Source organism: Sus scrofa, chromosome 6, assembly GCF_000003025.6.
Source record: "Sus scrofa isolate TJ Tabasco breed Duroc chromosome 6, Sscrofa11.1, whole genome shotgun sequence".
NCBI classification, from domain to species: Eukaryota; Metazoa; Chordata; class Mammalia; order Artiodactyla; family Suidae; genus Sus; species Sus scrofa.
The window spans coordinates 159746710-159767599 of record NC_010448.4 but is presented as its reverse complement, the minus strand read 5'-3'; the positions used below and the strand labels follow the sequence as shown (position 1 = coordinate 159767599).

General features: G+C 36.7%; 1 protein-coding gene across 13 annotated transcripts in view; it reads right to left on the bottom strand.

Annotated features, from left to right (window-relative positions):
* ZCCHC11 (zinc finger CCHC-type containing 11) overlaps nt 1-20890 on the bottom strand; it is a 138793-nt gene that overhangs the window by 26851 nt on the left and 91052 nt on the right. For all 13 annotated transcript variants that reach the window (XR_002345200.1, XM_021096637.1, XM_021096638.1 and 10 more), the window contains 6 exons: nt 12072-12158; nt 10151-10254; nt 6060-6117; nt 5856-5959; nt 5463-5552; nt 3565-3678 (listed from right to left, as the gene is read on the bottom strand). Coding sequence is in view for 12 of the 13 variants with exons in the window: in XM_021096637.1 (XP_020952296.1) it covers nt 3565-3678; nt 5463-5552; nt 5856-5959; nt 6060-6117; nt 10151-10254; nt 12072-12158 (557 nt within the window). In the remaining variant the exon portion in view is untranslated. The remainder of the gene's footprint in view (nt 1-3564; nt 3679-5462; nt 5553-5855; nt 5960-6059; nt 6118-10150; nt 10255-12071; nt 12159-20890) is intronic.

Genomic DNA, 20890 nt, shown 5'->3' with positions numbered 1-20890 from the left:
TTCTCATTAATCATGAGAGTTCCCTAAAACTATCCTCTCTTTATCTTACACACACACATACACTCTCTCTCCCTTACTGTTCTCTCTTCTTTCTCTCAAAACCAATCACCCTCTACTTAAGCACTCAAGCCTTCCCTCAAAAACATCACCTAACATGTCAATTACATTTACACAAGGAGTGGTCCCAGACATTCCCACGTTTACTTTCTTATTTTCTTATAGCATTTTAATATCTTTTGCCATATTTAAATTGTAAATTTTTGTTGTGGTAAAATACACATAACGTTTAACACTGTAAATCATTTTTAAGTGTACAGTTCAGTGGCATTAAGTACATTCACACTGTTGTGCTATTGTCAACATCTCTATCCACAGAATTCTTTTCATGTTGTAAAAATGAAACTCTGACCTCATTAAACAATAGTTTCCCATTCATTTTTCCCTCAAACCCCTGGCAACCACCATTCTACCTTCTGTTTCCATGAATCTTTTTTTTTTTCCTTTTTTATTAAAGCATAGCTGATTTACAATGTTTCTTCAAGTTCTGCTGAACAGCAAAGATTCCATGAATCTGAATCCCCTAGGAACCTCCTATAAATGGAATCCTGTGTGTTTGTCCTTTTGAGACTGGTTTATTTCACTTAGCATAATGCCCTCAAGGTTAATCCATTTAACTGCAATTTTTAAGCTGATATAAAATAAGAAAACAAAGAAAGTTCATAATACTGAGTGTAACTAACTTTCCCCAATCCTCTTAGCATTACTTTTTATGTGAAAATTTGTTTTTACTTATGATGACTCCTAAAATACAGCAAAATTATTCTGCTTAGGGAAGCTCCTTTTGACCTAAAGACCTCTGTACTGTTGACCATGAATAACACTCTTAGCAGAACCTTACCTATTACCCAGTCACTTAAAGTCTAGGTTTAATTACAAGTGGAGTCAAAGATCATCAGCTTCATTAAACATATCCTTACCCTTAAAAGTTGATCGATGCCAATGATCAATACTTAAATGACGCCAGAGCAATGGACAATGGGGTCCCATATGACAAGCAAAAAAGGCCAGAAGCAAAAATCCATATATCATCAGTTCATATGTATCACAAAGCCCCCCACAATCAGAGCTCATTATGATGGAAAACATTCCATGGACTGTCTCTCATTTCATCAATCACTGTCTGTTAAGCAGATAATGGAACAGTTCTTGAAGTTGGCTATAGCAATCCTACCTACATTTTCCCAATAATAATATTATAAAGCTGCTAATAATAATAATGACAAAAGTAGTAACAAAAGCAACACCATGTATGAACTCCTCCTTTATCATCTACTACATTCAAAGGCATTTGATGTGTCTGTTCTTTTCATCAACACTGAAATACTACTACTATTACTACATTTTTATCAATGATGAAATTAAGACTAGTGGCAGGCAGCTTGTTGAAGGGCACATGTCAAAATCAGGATTCAAACCAATTATTTCTGGCTCCAAAATCATGTTCTGCCTGCTCTTTCTACTGTATCATGCTGCCTCAATGGATCTTTATCCATGTATGGGTAACATAATGAGAGAGCAGAGACAAACCACAATGAAAAAAAAATTTGTGTTCCATTTGGGTTAATCATAGTATTTTATCAAAGTCATAGGAAATTACAGCAAATGGCTGCTATAATATTTCTGGGGTAATTATGCATTAGATCCAAAAATTTTAAACTTTAACAACAATTAGACTAATAGAATAATCTTGGCCTTAGCAGGCCTAATTAATAATACATGCTAAATTTTAAACATCCTATAGTACACAACCTTGTTAAAAAACATCATTCAACATAGATCAAAGAAACTTAAGTTTTTCTGTTAGGAAAGGATATTTTAAATTTTTATTTCTTTCCCACTGTTCCTTTAAAAGAGGGAAGAAAAAGCTATTAAAACTTGGAGTAAATAGGAGTTCCTGTCGTGGCTCAGTGGTTAATGAATCTAACTAGGAACCATGAGGTTTCAGGTTCAATCCCTGGCCTCGCTCAGTGGGTTAAGGATCTGGCATTGCTGTGAACTGTGGTGTAGGTCGCAGATGCTGCTAGGATCCAGTGTTGCCATGGCTCTGGTGTAGGCCGGCAGCAACAGCTCCGATTAGACCCCTAGCCTGGGAACCTCCATATGCTGCAGGTGTGGTCCTAGAAAGGACAAAAAAAAAAAAAAAAACTTGGGGTAAATAGATGCAGAATGTTGCCTTTCGGATGGATTAGCAATAGGATCGTGCTGTGTAGCACTCGGAACTCTGTCTAGTCACTTATGATGGAACACGTAATGTGAGAAAAAAGAATGTATAGTAATGTGAGAAAAAAGAATGTATATATGTAAGTGTAAATGGGTCACCATTCTGTACAGTAGGAAAAAAAAAATATATATATATATATAAATAAAACAAACAAACAGAAAAACTACAATGAACTTGGAGTTTCCATTGTGGCGCAGTGGAAACGAACCTGGCCAGTATCCATGAGGACACGGGTTCAAGCCCTGGCCTCACTCAATGGGTTAAGGATCCAGTGTTGCTATGAGCTGTGGTGTAGGTCGCAGATGCAGCTCGATCCTGCATTGCTGTGGCTGCGGCATAGGCCGGAAGCTACGGCTCCAACTAGCCTAGGAATTTCCATATGCCCCAGGTGCGGCCCTAAAAGGCCAACCCTCCCCCACAACAAACCCGCAAAAAACCTACATGGAACTCATTAGAACTTTTTAAAACTTACTAAGGCCATCTGATTCGTACATATGGCTTGCTATTTTACAATATTTTTCTTTGCCATTACTATCAAAGTTTATGTGAAATCAGAATATGTGATTTTCGAAATAATTCTGATGCTTCTTGCTTACCTCAAAATAATCACCTTTCTAAGAAATTAGAACCTGATCCACCCAAAGCTTGAAAATCCACTTTGTGCCAAGAATGAGGAATAACAGATGGATGATTAGGAACTTCTTTGCATCTAATTTAGAGAGTATAAATTTGCTATAAGAAGGGACTCCATAAGTCACCAAATCCGAGTAAATATGAGTATAACTTGTTCTTCTGATGCATATCCTTATGCTTAAGGCAACTAATATGATCTTACAGAGATAAGGAAGAACTTCCTTTTTTTTCTCAATCAAAATTTACAAAGTTGACCAAAGTATACACAGGAATAAATTAAACTTCATTGCCAAGCAGGTGGAGTGAGAATACTCTGGAAAGGAGAAACATGTATTTGCATCTGAGTGACTATGAGTTCATGAATGGCTACAAATTTCATAATCACTAGCAGCATTCTAAGAGTGAAATACAAAAATGCTGCAAAAGCTATTCAATAATTCTATTCATCTAATATTCTTTTGGTAGTCTACATTCTCTCATAATAAACTTTTCAAAAAGGTTCACTGTTTGATTATACTATTGACAGAAGAAAACTTAGGACATCCATAATGGGAAAAATCCTTCATGATCCCATGAACTAAGCAAGATCTACTATATTTAGATCTATTGTTTTCACAAGAAACACCTTTATAACTTTCTTAAACACCTACCTCTTGTAGAACTGGGATAACAGGTGGTTTTCTCTGCTGCAGAAAGTACAGCACCATAAGGATATAAGCATATGAAGACAAACTACCTCTGGAAGCATCTCCAATGTCACATCGCTAAAGAAACATAATGATTGAAATAAACTTTAGAATTATTCTATGCAGAGGTACTCACTACTTTAAGACAACATTTTTTTAACCCATGAAACTATCAAATATCCATAAGTCCAATAACTAACTGCTACAGAAGGTATGGGTAAACAGGCACTTTTATACATTATATATGAGAATATATAGCAGCATAAATTTATGAAGAATAATTTCACAGTATCAAAAATATAAAAGCACATCTTTAATGTAGCAATTCTATTCTAAGAATTTATCTTGCAAATATGCCAAAAAACATGTAAAATGACAAAATGTTTATTGTACCACTATTTTAAGAGCAAATAACAGAAAGAACTTAAAGCTCATCACTAAAGCACAGGTTTAAAAAACTGATGACTATCCACACACTGGAACAGTATGTAGCCACTAAAAAAGAACAAGGGGTTAAAGAACCCGACTAGGATCCATGAGGATGTGGGTCTGATCCCTGGCCTTGTTCAGTGGGTTAAGGATCTGGCATGTTGCTGTAATCTGTGGTATAGGTTGTAGATGTGGCTCAGATCCCACGTGGCTGTGGCGTAGGCTGGCAGTTGTAGCTCTGATTTGACACCTAGCCTGGGATCTTCCATATGCTGTGGGTGTGGCCCTAAAAAGAAAAAAAAAAAAGAACGAGGAGGAGTTCTTTTCACGGCTCAGCAGTATCGAACCCAACTAGTGTCCCTGAGGACTCAGGTTCAATCCCTGGAAGTGGGTTAAAGCACTGCCATGAGCCACGGTGTAGGTCATAGACGTGACTTGGATTTTGCATGGCTGTGGTATAAGCCGGCATCTGTAGCTCCAATTCTTCCCCTAGCCTGGGAACCTCCATATGCTGCAGTGACAGCTCTAAAAAGCAAAAAAATAAAAATAAAAAAGAACAAGGAAACTCTTAGGAAATAATCTTCTACATCTACTGCTCAGTTAAAAAAACAAAGTACAAAACAATCTTTTCAGTATGTTTATACCTCTAATTAAAAAAGAGATAGGAAATTTATGTAGTTGCTTGTATTGGAATAATACACTTCTGGAAGGATACAGAGGAAACTTTTGCACCAGTTGTCTCCAATAAGACACTGGTTGGCTAGGAGACAGATGTGGAACGGGGCATTTCTGCCATAAACCTTATTAGACCTTTTAAATTTTGAACCACATGAATACATTGCTATTTCAATTTTTTTTTTTTTTTTTTTTTTTTTTTTTTTGCTTTTTAGGGCCACACCTGCAGCATGTGGAGGTTCCCAGGCTAGGGGCTGAATTGGAGCTACAGCTGCCAGCCTATGTCACAGCCACAGCAATACAGGATCCAAACTACATCTGGGACCTACACCACACAGCTCACGGCAATGCCAGATCCTTAACCCACTGAGCAAGGCCGGGGATCAAACCCACAACCTCATGGTTACTAGACAGATTTGTTTCTGCTGTGCCACAAAGTGAACTCCCTAACCTAAAGATTCTTAACTAGTAATAGTATGCCAACTCCCATGCCTGTGGTTGAAAATCAGTACTGCAATGAGAAATTTTACTATGAGAAATTTACTAGACACAACAAGAGAGCACACACAGGAAAAAAAACTAAGAATTACTCTAGTCTAAGAGGTGTAAATTTAAACCACGTAATACTGACTGTTTTGTTTTAAAAGCTCAGGTAAACAAAACTTGAGAAAATATTTTTCCTAAGTCTGACATTGCTATGTTTCACTTTAACAGAGTGGTATTATAAGAAAGCAGATCATTAACTTTTTCATAAATACCTTAGCAAACACTTTCATAGTATATCCCAAGTACTGCACTCTAGGATCAATAGCTGCATATGTAGCTAGCATTCTTGTATTATGTTGAGCCTAAAAAAATAATTACATATTTGAAAACATTTCAAATTTTTTAAAATTTAAACTTATGGATCAGATAAAAAGATACAATAAACTCCAAACAACATATAAATGTTAAACTTAAAATATCTGTAAATGAGTCAAATAAAAACTAATCTTCAATTTGTAGGAAATTTAAGACAATTAATAAAGTATTTTTTTCCCTATACTGTTCACATTCACAAGTTTTAAACATAAAGGTATAGTCAATGATCTGTAAGCTTTAAAAATGACAAGTGTAAACATACCTGGGTCTTAACAGAAAATGAAACTTACCAATGTATTATATAAACTGATATCTCCTTCTAGACCACTTCGTCTGTGTTCAAATTTTACTATAGGCACTTTGGCAGTAGTTATAGGCAAAATGTTTCTTAACCCTGATTTAAAAAAAAAAGGAAAACTTCACTAGGTTAGATAATTTTCATAAAACTAAAAACAATTTCTATTGTTTTAAAGCTGTAATTTAAAGTTTCATACCTGGATGTCTTTTAAGAATTTTCGCCAAATTTTCTATTATTTCCTTACAATTTAATTTCTAAAAAACAAAAGATATAAATAATAAAGCTTGTCTGACTCAACTTGACCCTGTGCAAATTTTGTTTTAATCTAAACATTTAATACTAGTGTTTAAAATCTCCAACCAGAAGGTCTATATAACCTTATTAGTCAAAGAATATGGTCCACAGACCCGGAGTATCACCAACACCTGGAAACTTGAGCGAAATGAAGAATCTCAGACCCTACTTCAGTCTTCTGAATTATAATCTGACTATTAAAAAGATCCCCAGATAATTCACATCCACATTAAAGTTTGAGAAGCACCAAGACAGGAGAATAATGTTTTAAAATACATGAATGAGTAACTAGAGATAGGTTGATGGGTTTGGTGAAGGCAAAACAGTAAAATGATAAAGAACATAGGCTCTGGAAGATCCCGTCTTGGCTCAGGGGAAACAAATCTGACTAGTATCCATGAGGATGCAGGTTGGATCCTGGCATCGCTTAGTGGGTTAAGGATCTGGCGTTGGCATTGCCGTGAGCTGTGGTATAGGTCACAAACACAGCTCAGATCTGGCATTGCTATGGCTGTGGCGTACGCCAGCAGCTACAGCTCCGATTCGACCCCTAGCCTGGGAACCTCCATATGCCGCAGGTGTGGTCCTAAAAAGACCAAAAAAAAAAAAAAAAAAAAAAAAAAACATAGGCTCTGAATTTAGACAAACCTGGATTCAAAATGTTTTTATTGACCATGCCCCCCAGCATCCATAAATTCACAGGCCAGGGACTAAACCCAAGCCACTGCAGTGACAATACCAGATCCTTAACCTGCTACATCACAAGAGAACTCCCAGATTCAAATCTTAAACTAAGTATTGACTACCTGTGAACTTTTTTTTTTTTTTTTTTTTGGCTTTTTAGGGCTGCACCTGGAGCATATGAAAGTTCCTGTGCTGGGGGTCAAACTGGAGCTGCAACTGCCAGCCTATGCCACAGCCACAGAAATATGGGATTTGAGCCATATCTGTAACCTACACCACAGCTCATGGCAATGCTGGATACTTCCCACCCACTGAGTGAGGCCAGGGATTGAACCCACATCCTTATGTATACTAGTCAGGTTCGTTTCCACCACTGAGCCACAATGAGAACTCCCAAGTTGTGTACTTTGACCTGATCCTTAACCCCTCTGAGCCTCATGCTACTATTATAAAATCAAGATAATCAAAAACTCCTACAATTCTATAAAGTACCTGGAAAGATGACATAAGACACATATGTAAAGCATTCAGCAGCAGAGGTCATACAAAGCAGCACTTTAAGTCTGTGAGCTATTTATTGCTATTATGTTGATGAAGAAAAGAAAAATAATTCTACTATTACCAGCACTTACTTCTTTAAAAAAAAACTTTTATCTCTGCAAATTTAAATGTGTTGGTTATTTAAAAACTAGACAGTGGAGTTCCCATCGTGGTGCATAGGAAATGAATCCAACTAGGAACCATGAGGTTGTGGGTTTGATCCCTGGCCTCACTCAGTGGGTTAAGGATCTGGCATTGCTGTGGCTGTGGCGTAGGCCGGCAGCTATAGCTTCGATCAGACCCTAAGCCTAGGAACCTCCATATGCCGCAGGTGGGGCCCTAAAAAAAAAGACAAAAAAAAAATTAAAAAATAAAAACTAGACAGTAAGACTGATATGGTAACAATAACCATAATATAAGGCACAGGGAAGATAATGGCATAAATTAACTGGATTAAGCTGAAAGGTTATCAATACCTATACTTGCTACTAAAATCACTTTTGCATAACCCCAATAGGCTCTTTTTATTTTTTATTTTCTTTTTTATTTTTGGCCACGCCCACAGCATGTGGAAGTTCCCAGGCCAGGGATCAAACTTGCACCACAGCAGCAACATGAGCTACTGCAGTGACAATGCCTGATCTTTAACCTACTGAGCCATAATGCTCTTTTTAGCTACAAGAGAGCAGTAGCCACTGCAGCTTAACCTGGGGATTTTGAAGGAACTTTAGTTACTAATTAACACATAATAAAAGAAGTTATTTTCTCTTTATTATGCAAAGATACAACTTAAAACCTGCAATTATGGCTCATCTGGAATAAAATATTCTTTTTCATTCTTTCAGACTTTCCAATGTGAATGGCACAGATAACATATAGTATACAAACCCTTTGTGAATGGAATCTGATTATTAAATTTTACATAAAAGATCTCTAAAATCCTAACCTCCTCCCTGGGTAAAAACCATTTCCTATTCCCTCAATTCCTGCCCTTCAGAATGGAAAGAGGGGAGTTCCCGTTGTGGCGCAGTGGTTAACGAATCCAACTAGGAACCATGAGGTTGAGGGTTCGGTCCCTGCCCTTGCTCAGTGGGTTAACGATCTGGTGTTGCTATGAGCTGTGGTGTAGGTTGCAGACGCGGCTAGGATCCCGTGTTGCTGTGGCTCTGGTGTAGGCCGGTGGCTACAGCTCCGATTGGACCTCTAGCCTGGGAATCTCCATATGCCGCGGGAACAGCCCAAGAAATAGCAAAAAGACAAAAAAAAAAAAAAAAAAAAAAAAAGAATGGAAAGAGGGAACCGCTTTCCAAGTAAATAGATGGCACTGAGTAGCAGTTACTTAAGGAGAACTAAAAAATTTAAACTTTTTAGTTGCTTTATATCACAAGATGTTAACATCAGAAGCAATTTCTTAGGACCAGAAATAAGGACCTACCAGGCATCAGTCATCTTTTCTTTGTTTCTAACAAATGTTAAAAAGACATTTTTTGAAAAAACTATTTTGGAGATACACAGGTCACTATTCCGCTGAATTCTTTTATAATACAACAAAGGCTATACTGACACCATTACAGATGCCAGAAGCTTAGCCCCACCCTGATCTTGCAAGCAGTCCTGATTTTTGAAATGTAAATACCAATGGCTATGCTGGTAAAGAAATGAGTAACTACAGGGATACCCTCCTTTTCTAGTTGTTGCTATGAAGACTTGGGACACTTTTCCCCTGTCCATTCAATTCCTTTCCTTACTGGAGCTTGGCAATCTCATTCCCACTGTTGAGGCCTGGTATACAATGAAGGAAAACGTTAAGTACCCATTCTCATTGCTGAGACTGCTCTGGGGGAAGGTTTGCTCCTGGCATCTCACGGTGGAACTCAGAAAACTTTCGATTTCACAAAGCAGTGGTTAGGTTCTACAGCACCATTAGTACTATATTTCAACTACATTATGGGTTAAATAAATTACAGAGACGCAGTGAGATACAATGGAAAGAGCATGAACTCTGGAGTCAGACAGACCTGGGTACGAATCCCGGCTCCAACATTTACTAGCTGTGGGAACTTGAGCAAGTCAGTTTATCTCTCAAAGCCTCAGTTTCCTCATCTGTAAAATGGGGGAAATTATCTACCTCGAAGGTGGTTTTAAGAGTGAAATGAGATAATGTATGTAAAAATGTATATTGGGGATTCCAATGTTAGTTCCCCTTCCCCCAGCCCCCAAATGAGTTTCTAAAAGCTATCCTAGAACACATCATTTATAACAATGCTTCTATGGAGAAAATGTCTTTTGAGCACCCTTAAATTATAATTAACTTGTAGAACACAACCCACTTATAAATCAAATGTACGCCTTTATTTTCTACCTTTAGTGATAGAAAGACATTACCTAACAGAAGAGATAATGAAAAAGACAAAGTAAGTGAGATCAATGTTTACTACCAAACGGAAGCAACAGCTTCTCATTGGCTCTAATGAAAAAAATACCAACTCTATGGTATAGTAACTTTTCCAAAAAGTCATTTAAGAGCACTTGCAACTCTCAGTTACATGTTTTTTGTACTATAAAATTACCAAAACAGTAAATTTACTTACTTAAATATTTGAATGTCTTCTAAAATGATAATGGTAATGCTTTTACATTTTAAAAACAACTATTGCTAATATATTCATACAAAGAATAAACTTTTATCAATTCTATACACAAAATTAAAAAGATTCATCATTGGAAGAAAATAAACTCCCACATCCCTTTCCATTCACTAACTCTTACCTCTGCATTTTCATGGCCTTCAAGGGTCATGCAAATATCCAAATCACTATCACGAAATCCAAATCCATTCTTAGAAGAACCAAATAAGCACAATCTTGCCTTTTCTAAGCAAAAGAAAACAAAAGTCAAAAGTTTATCATTAGCATGGAAGAGGAGTATTCTATTAACTCCTAATGGCCCACCACAGGATGATGTTATCCAATACAATGGCTTAAATTACCTACCATTGGTACTGGCACTGAAAAATTCCAACACTCACATAAAGCTCAGACCTTCTGCCCAAGATCCCATATCCATGTATCTAACTGCTTTTTCCATTTTTCCATAGATATCATAAATACAACAAATCAGAACTAAACTATCAACTTCATCTCAATCCTACTATTATTCCTATTTCTCAGAAAACAGTATCATCATCTACTCAGTTACCTAAGTCAGAAATACACGTCATTTTTAACACCTCTCTCAACTTTCACATCTAAACACTTAACAAATCCTTGAGTTTCTTCCAACTATCTCATAAATTTATCTACTTTTATTCATTTCTCAATATCAATACCAACAGTTAAGACCAACACTTAGATCACCTTAGAATATAGAATTAATTCTCCTCTAAAAATGAGAGATTAATCCATTTGATATAAATTATGATAGGGTTATTTCTTCATGCTTAGGTGCCACAGCAAACAAGCTGTGATGTAACAGGATTGGATTATTCTCCCTATTAATTCTTGTAGACTACACATTTAGATAATAAATTCTATATTTTCAAAACTTAATCCTCCTATTTAGTTCTGATGTCCTACTTGAAATCAATGACAACTTAGAGATATAAATAAGAAGCTACATTCATTAGCAACTAAATATGTGCATGGGGTTTAATATAATAGGAACCTAGATTTGGCTAATACTTTATATACTAGCAAATATAATTTAAAATGGAATCTTGTAGCACAAAACAGATCTTGTAAAAGTATAAGTTCATTCTGTTTATAAATCAACTTTATCCTTTTTTAACATTTGGCCACAGGACTCTTGATTCCTTACCCCCATACCCCAAACCTGCTCCCTTCTGCTGTATTTGCCGTCTCAGTTAAATAGCACCACTTAACCAGTGAGGGAAAAAGCTTGAAATCATCCTTAATGCCTTTCTTTTTCTCACATCTAACATGAATCAGCAAAGCTTGTTGTCTCTACATTCAAAATACATCTTAAATTTAATTACTTCTCATCTATTCTTCCAACTCACTATTTTGTCTGAACTTATGCCTCCTAAATATTCTGCTTGCTTCTATAATGGACCTGCACTCTATTCTCTCAGATCATGTCACTTTTGTGTTAAACCCTTCAGAAGCTTCTCATTAGACATTCAAAATAAAACTCAAAAGCCCTACTACCAACAGCTATAGGACTCTAATGATCCAACCTCTAGGTTAACTCTCACCTTTCTATTACAATCTACCACACACACTCCACCCCAGCCACAATGACTTTCAAGCATGTCAACATAATTCAGTCATGGCGTATGTGTACTTGGCTCCTCCTTCTCTCTAGAATGTTCTCTCCTTGGATATTCATAGTATTTGCTCCTTCATATCATTCATTGTTCTGTTCAAACGTCACCTTATCAAAAAGAACTACTATAACAGCTCATCACTATCCTTTTAACTCCTGAACTTCAACAGTATTTTACTATTTCCTGATATTACATTATTTACTTACTTGTTAACTGAATATCTCTCACCCCTCTTAATCTAAGTTTCATGAGAACAGGTTTTACTTCTTTTCTTAGTACTGTACCCCTAGGACCTGGAATAGTACCTAACACATAACATGCAATAAACAGTTTTTAAACAAATGAATGAAACTCACACCAGGTGACTATAATAATAAAAGCAGTTGATTTTAACACATGACATACCATCATATTCTTTCTGAATAAACTTTTCCAAGCCAATTAAAATTTGTTCCCTGTTGTGTTGTTCAGAGAAAGGTGGTGATAATTCATCTAAGTTTAAAAAAGAAAAAGAAAGTAAAGAAAATGAAATGTGAAAATGTCTTTAATTTTTTACCCTAAAATTTTTACTTTTCTTAATTATCTGTTGACTTCTATGATTTTAAAGTCATAAGTATTACTGGAGAAAGAAGCAACTGAGAAAAGCAGAAAAATAATTCTAAAGATCTATGTACATTTCACATGATCATTTTCCCTATGAAATAGCCACAATATATTTACTTCTAATATATATATTTTTTCAGACAATCCACTCTCTTCCACAAAATGCATGTTTTCCCTCTTGTTAAGACTACTGTTATACGGAGTTCCCACTGCAGCTCAGCAGAAACGAACATGACTAGTTTATCCATGAGGATGCAGTTTTGATCCTTGGCATACTCAGTGGGTTAAGGATCCCATGTTGCCATGAGCTGTGGTGTAGGTCACAGACACTGCTTGGATCTAGGGTTGCTGTGGCTGTGGCTTAGGCCAGCAGCTGTAGCTCTGATTCAACCCTACCTTGGCAACTTCCATATGTCACAGGTGTGGCCCTAAAAACCAAAAAGACTATTCTTACACTGTTACACTAGGTACCCAATTCAATCCAACAGTTCTCTTAAGTACCTGGTCAAAATTCATATCTTCCCTATAAGATGCTCTGCCCAATCATAGCCTTTAATGATACCTACTTAACTGAATTTCCTTAGTCTCCAAACTACTTGCCAGTTTAGTTTATACTGTCCTTTCAACTTTCTGGTTATTTCATTTATATTCATTTTATTTTTCCAAATACTACCATGCATTCATCTTTAAGAAGAGTCTTTTTTTTTTTTTTTTCTATCTCCACCTCCAGACTCATCCCCAAGATGAGTATGGGAGCAATATGGGAATGGGAAGAAAACAGTAATTTACTGTAATGAATTAAACTAACATCCATCTTTTGAAAAATAAATGCAGCATCAGTAGCTGCAAACCGAATAAGAGAAATTCAGGTGATTTTTTTTTTTTTGAGTGGAGAAACTAATCTCTAATGGTAATATATGACATGTGCACTTGTCAAAACCTCCAGAACTTTGCAGTACAAAGAGTCAACTTTCTGATATGCAAATTTAAAAAATCATCTAGGAAGTCAGAGAATTTCAGGATGATGCAGGCTATAACAAGAGAATCTAACTGTGCTATGAATATATAAAGAAAACTTCAGGAGTTCTTGTTGTGGCACAGTGAAAACAAATCCAACTAGTAACCATGAGGTAGCAGGTTTGATCTCTGGCCTCAGGCAGTGGGTCAGGGATCTGGCTTTGCCTTGAGCTGTGGTGTAGGTTGCAGACATAGCTCAGATCCTGAGTTGTTGTGGCTGTTGTGTAGACCAGCAGCTATAGCTCTGCTTTGACCCCTAGCCTGGGAACCCCGACATGCCATACGTACGGCCCCAAAAAGCCAAAAACAAACAAACAAACAAAAAAAAAACCCAGAAAACAGCTAAGGGATCATGAGATTCTGTGGCTCCAGGAAAAAGATTTTAGACTGTTGATGCTGATGATGCAAGACATTGGAAATAAATTGGAGGCAAAGATGGATAATCTACAGGAAACACTGAGCAAAGAAATACAAAATACAAAACTTAAGCAAAAAGAGATGCAAAATACAATAACTGAAATAGAAAATTCATTTAAGCAGCCAAGAGCAGCATAAAGGAGGTAGAAGAATAAATAAACGAGGTGGAGGACAGATTAGTGGAAATCACTGATGCAGAACAGAAAGGAGAAAAAAGATTGAAAACAAATAAAGAGAGTCTCAGAGAACTCTGGAAAACGTTAAATGCACCAACGTCCATATTACAGGGGTGCCAGAAGAAGAAGAGAGAAAGGGACAGAAAAAATATTCGAAGACATAATAGCTAAAAACTTCCCCAAGATGGGAATGGAACCACTCACTCAAATCCAGGAAGCACAATGAGTACCATATAAAATAAACCCAAGGAGGATCATCCCAAGACACATATTAATCAAACTGACCAAAATTAAAGACAAAGAGAAAATACTGAAAGCAGCTAGGGAAAAGAAACAAATAACATACAAGGGAACCCCAATAAGGTTATTAGCAGATTTTTCAGCAGAAACTCTGCAGGCCATAAGAGAGTGGTATGATATACTTAATGTGATGAAAGGAAAAAACCTCCAACCAAGATTACTTTATCCAGCAAGGCTCTCATTCAGATTTGAAGGAGAAGTCAAAAGCTTCACAGAGAAGAAAAAGCTGAGGGAATTCAGCAACACTAAATCAGCTTTACAACAAGTACTAAAGGAACTTCTCTAGGCAGAAAAGAAAAGGCTGTAACCAGAAACAAAAATACCACTAATGACAAGGCTCACCAGTAAAGGTATATAGACAGTAAAGATACGAAATCATCCATGCATAATTATGCTACAAAAATCAGAAATCCTGAGGAGGGTACAAATGCAGGACACTGCAGATGCACTTGCAATTAAGAGACCAACAACTATAGACTCTATATCAAAACTTCAGGGCAACTACAAACCAAAACTCTGTAAGTGACACACAAACAAGTAAGAAAAATCAACTCAAATACAACACTAAAGATAGTCATCAAACCACAAGACGAGAGAACAAGAGAAGGGAAGAAAAAAGAGCAACAAAAACAAATCCAAAGCAATTAATGAAATGGTAATAAGAACATACATATCAGTAATTACCTTAAACGTTAACGGACTAAACGCCCCAACCAAAAGACAAGGACTAGCTGAATGGATACAAAAACAAGACCTATATATATGCTGTCTTCAAGAGATCCACTTCACTTCTAGGGACACATACAAATTGAAAGTGAGAGGATGGAAGAAAATATTCCATGCAAACAGGAATCAAAAGAAAGCTGGAGTAGCAAAACTCATAACAGACAAAACAGACCTTAAAATGAAGACTATTTCAAGAGACAAGGAAGGACACTACATAATGATCAAAGGATCAATCCAAGAAGAAGATATAACAATTTTAAATATCTACACACCCAACATAGGTTCACCACAATATATAAGGCAACTGCTAACAACCTTAAAAGGACAAATCAACAATAACACAATCATAGTCGGGGACTTTAACACCCCACTTACAGCAATGGACAGATCACCCAGACAGAAAATCAAAGGAAATGCAGGCCTTGAATGAAGCATTAATAGATATTTATAGGCCATTCCATCCAAAAGCACCAGAATACACATTCTTCTCAAGTGCACATGGAATCTCTAAGATTGATCACACCCTGGGCTACAAAGCAAGCCTCGGTAACTTTAAGAAAATTGATATCATATCAAGCATCTATATCACTGGAAATCAACACGAAAAAAGTACAAAAAACACAAACACGTGGAGACTAAACAACATGCTACTAAACAACCTATGGATCACTAAAGAAATCAAAGAGGAAATTTAAAAATACCTACAAGCAAATGACAACAAAGATATGACACTCTAAAACCTATGGGATGCAGCAAAAGCTGATCTAAGAGGAAAGGGCAATACAAGCCCACCTCAGAAAACAAGAAAAAGTTCTAATAAACAAGCTAACTTCACATCTAAAGCAGCTAGAGAGACAGGAACAGACAAGACCTAAAGTTAGTAGAACATGATAAAGATCAGAAAAGAAATCAATGAAATAGAAACAATGAAAAGCATAGAAAAGATGAATGAAACGAAAAGCTGGTTCTTTGAAAAGATGAACAAAATTGATAAACCCTTAGCCAGACTTATCAAGCAAAAAAGAGAGAGGACTCAAATCAATAAAATTAGAAATGAAAAAGGAGAAGTAACGACGGACACCACAGAAATACAAAGGATCATATGAGACTACTATATACAACTAAACGCAAATAAAATGGAAAACCTAGAAGGAATGGACAAATTCTTAGAAAAGTACCATCTTCCAAGACTAAACCAAGATGAAATAGAAAAGATGAACAGACCAATCACAAGAACTGAAATTGAAACTGTGATTTAAAAAAAACTTCCAACAAACAAAAGTCCAGGACCAGATGGCTTCACAAGCAAATTCTATCAAACATTTAGAGAAGAGCTAACATCTCTCCTTCTGAAACTATTTCAAAAAATTGCAGAGGAAAGGACACTCCCAGACTTATTCTATGAGGCCACCATCACCCTGATACAAAAACCAGACAAAGATACCACAAAAAAAGAAAATTACAGGCCAATTTCACTGATGAACATAGACGCAAAAATCCTCAACAAAATACTAGCAAACCGCATCCAATAATACATTAAAAGGATTGTACATCATGATCAAGTGGGATTTATCCCAGGCAAGGATTCTTCAATATGCACAAATCAATCAGTATGATACACCACATTAACAAACTGAAGAGTAAAAACCATATGATCCTCTCAATAAATGCAGAAAAAGCCTTTGATAAAATCCAACACCCATTTCTGATAAAAAAAAAAAAAGAACCTTCAGAAAGTGGGCATAGCAGGAACCTACCTCAGCATAATAAAGGCCATATATGAAAAACCCACAGATAACATCATTCTCAATGGTGAAAAACTGAAAGAATTCCTGCTGAGATCAGGAACAAGACAAGGATGTCCACTCTCGCCACTACTATTCAACATAGTTTTGGAAGTCCTAGCCACAGCAGTCAGAGAAGTAAAAGAAATAAAAGGAATCCAAATTGGAAAAGAAGAAGTAAAACTATCACTATTTGCAGATGGCATGATACTATACCTAGAGAATTCTAAAGACTCTACCAGAAAACTGTTAGAGCTCATCCAGGAATTTAGCAAAGTTGCAGGATACAAAATTAATACACAGAAATCAACGGCATTTCTATACACTAACAATGAAAGATCAGAAAGAGAAATTAGGGAAGCAATCCCATTTACCATCACATCCAAAATAATAAAATACTTAGGAATAAACCTACCTAAAGAAACAAAAGACCTGTACTCTGAAAAGTATAAGATGCTGATGAAAGAAATCAAAGATGAGAGAAACAGATGGCAAGACATACCATGCTCCTGGATCGGAAGAGTCAACACTATCAAAATGACTATACTACTCAAGGCAATCTACAGATTCATTGCAATCCCTATCAAATTACCAAGGACATTTTTCACAGAACTCCAACAAAATATTTTAAAGTCTGTTTGGAAGCATAAAGGACCCAGAATAGCCAAAGACATCCTGAAAAAGAAAATTGGAGCTGGAGGAATCAGGCTCCTGGACTTCAGACTATATTACAAAGCTACAGTCATAAAAACCATATGGTACTGGCACAAAGACAGAAATATAGATCAGTGGAACAGGATAGAAAGCCCAGAATTAAACCCACACACCTACAGTCAACAAATCTATGACAAAGGAGGCAAGAACATACAATGGAGAAAAGACAGCTTGTTCAATAAGTGGTGCTGGGAAAACTGGACAGCCACATGGAAAAGAATGAAATTAGAACACTCCCTAACACCATACACAAAAACCAACTCAGAGTGGATTGAAGACCTAGATGTAAGACCAGACACTATAAAACTCTCAGAGGAAAACATAGGCCAAACACTCTCTGACATAAATGACAGCAACATCTTCTCAGATCCACCTCTTAGAGCAATGACAGTAAAAACAAATCTAAACAAATGGGACCTAATCAAACTTAAAAAGTTTCTGCACAACAAAGGAAACCCTAAACAAAACAAAAAGACAACCCTCAGAATGGGAAAAGAATCTTTGCAAATGAATCAACTGACAAGGGGTTAATCTCCAAAATTTATAAACACCTTCTGCAGCTCCATACCAAAAAAAAAAAACAAACAGCCCCATCAAAAAATGGGCAGAAGATGTCAACAGACAGTTCTCCAAAGAAGACATACAGATGGCCAAAAAACACATGAAAAGATGTTCAGCGTCACTCATGATTAGAGAAATCCTAATCAAATCCACTATGAGGTACCACCTTACACTAGCCGGAACGGCCATCATCAAAAATTCTACAAACAATAAGTGCTGGAGAGGGTGTGGAGAAAAAGCAACCCTAGCACACTGTTGGTAGGATTGTAAATTGGTGCGACCACTGTGGAAAACAGCGTGGAGATTCCTCAGAAAACTAAACATAGAACTACCATTTGATCCAGCAATCCCACTCCTGGGCATCTATCCAGAGAAAACCATGACTCAAAAAGACACATGTACTCCAATGTTCATTGCAGCACGTTATACAATAGCCAAGACATGGAAACAACCTAAATGTCCACTGACAGAGAAGTGGATCAAGAAGATGTGGTACATATACACAAGGGAATATTACTCAGTCATTAAAAGGAACAAAATACCAGCATTTTTAGCAACATGGATGGACCTAGAAATTATCATGCTGACTGAAGTCAGCCATACAATGAGACACCAACATCAAATGCTTTCACTGACATGTGGAATCTGAAAAGGGGACACAATGAACTTCTTTGCAGAACAGATGCTGACTCACAGACTTTGAAAAACTTATGGTTTCCAAACGAGACAGGTTTCAGGGTGGGGGTATGGACTGAGTGTTTGGGATGGAAATGCTGTAAAAATTTGGTTGTGATGTAAAAATTTGGTTGTGATGATTGTTGTACACCTATAAATGTAATGAAATACATTAAGTATTTAAAAAAAAAGAAAAAAAACTTCACTCAAGGGAATGGGGGAAAAAGGAGCTAAACTAAGTTACTTTTAAAGTAAGTGGAGTTTGTATGACCAAGGGTTAACAAAACTGCGCATAAGCACTGCACTCAAATTGATAAAGTCACTTCCCAAAGGGGTATAGGATAATAATAGGAGTACAGCATCTGATAATCCTAGACATATGTACTTAAATGAAACAATTAAATAAATGGGTGGCACATGGTGGGAGCCAGTTTCTTACTCTTGGAGGGGGAAATGTACAGATAAGCAGAAAGAAGAGGTTATAAAGAGCCATGTGGTAATGTAATGATGGAGACATTAGTACAAAGCCATGCTTAGCTTAATAAATTTGAGATGGTCACACTGAAATATTTACAGATATGTGTATATAAGTGGGCTACTATACACATGTAAATTTTCCTTGCTCTGAGGGGACCTAGAAACAACACTCAGTAATAACAAGCACTCTAGTATCCAGAACTTGGTTTCTAATACCATTGTGCAATCAAAGGAACCAGGTCTCTTTGGAGAAATGTCAATTCTAGAACTAGGATAGAAATTTACATGATGAGCCTGAAGTATCTCGAAATGCCAGAAAATAAGAAAGTGCTACAATACAAACAAACAATTACAACAAAAATAAACAAGCAAAAAACCCTCCAAAAGACAAAAACAAAATACTTGACGGGAGTATATCAAAGGGTCACAAGAACCCAATGAAAGCACTCCCAATAGCCAAATCTGGAACAACCTGAGCAACAAAAAATAGAAGTTTTGGATTATAACCCAGTGTGAAACATCCATGAGTCTATACTGAGGTAAATAAATGACTGAATAAATAAAAACAAAAGTAGCAAACTATATCTTAATAAAGCTGCCAAGAAAAAAAAATGTGCCATGGTCCATCCATTCAACTCCCAGGTATTGTTATCCAAGAGAAACTAACGCATATGTCCACACTCAGACCTATATATTAATGTGCATAATAGATTTATTTAGAAACAAACTGAATATTCATCAAAAGGTGAATGGTATACAAACTGTGGTACAGCCACACAATGGAATACAAACTCAGCCATAAAAAGAAATGAACCATTGATACAGACCACAATATAGATTAATCTCTAAACAATAATGCTTAGTGAAAGAAGCCAGGAGTTCCCGTCGTGGCTCAGCGGTTAATGAATCCGACAAGGAACCATGAAGTTGCGGGTTCGATCCTTGGCCTTGCTCAGTGGGTTAAGGATCCGGTGTTGTCGTGAGCTGTGGTTTAGGTCGCAGACGTGGCTCGGATCCTGCGTTGCTGTGGCCCTGGCATAGGCCGGTGGCTACAGCTCCGATTCGACCCCTAGCCTGGGAACCTCCATATGCCGTGGGATTCACCCTAGAAATGGCAAAAAGACAAAAAAGAAAGAAAGAAAGAAAGAAAGAAAGAAGCCAGATTCCTCCCCCCAAAAAAGAAAAGCGTACATTCCACACAATTCTACTTACAAAGAACTCTAGAAAAATGCAAATTAATCTGCAGTGACAAGAAGCAGACAAGTGCTTACCTGGCAGGAGGTAAAGATAGGGAAGGGCAGAAGAGAAGGATTACTTGACTAAATGTTATGGCATCAGTAATTTTATCTTAACTGGGACACAGCAAGTAATTTAAAAAATGTGTGCTGAGTGAAGGTTTATTCCAGATACACCATAAATGTTTGTTGAAATATGGTATGTAAGCCTTTACCCAAAATCTTTATAGCCTTATCTCCCTCTATTGCTTTTTTTGCCTCTACCAAATTTAGGGCAATTATTCTCCCAAATTATACATTCTACAATTTTATGTATAATCTCCTATATCTGAAAATGCAGTCCATCTCAAATGCCACATCATTAATTCCAACTTCTGTGATCCACCTGAGTTAAAACTGCGTTTGAACTGCATTTTGATTACCACCACTATAGCATGTAACACATCCTGCTTTCTATTATGCCAAGTTTCGTACATGTCTTACACAGCCATTTAGAGCAGCACTATGCAAGAACACTGCAACGGTGGAAATGTTCTCCA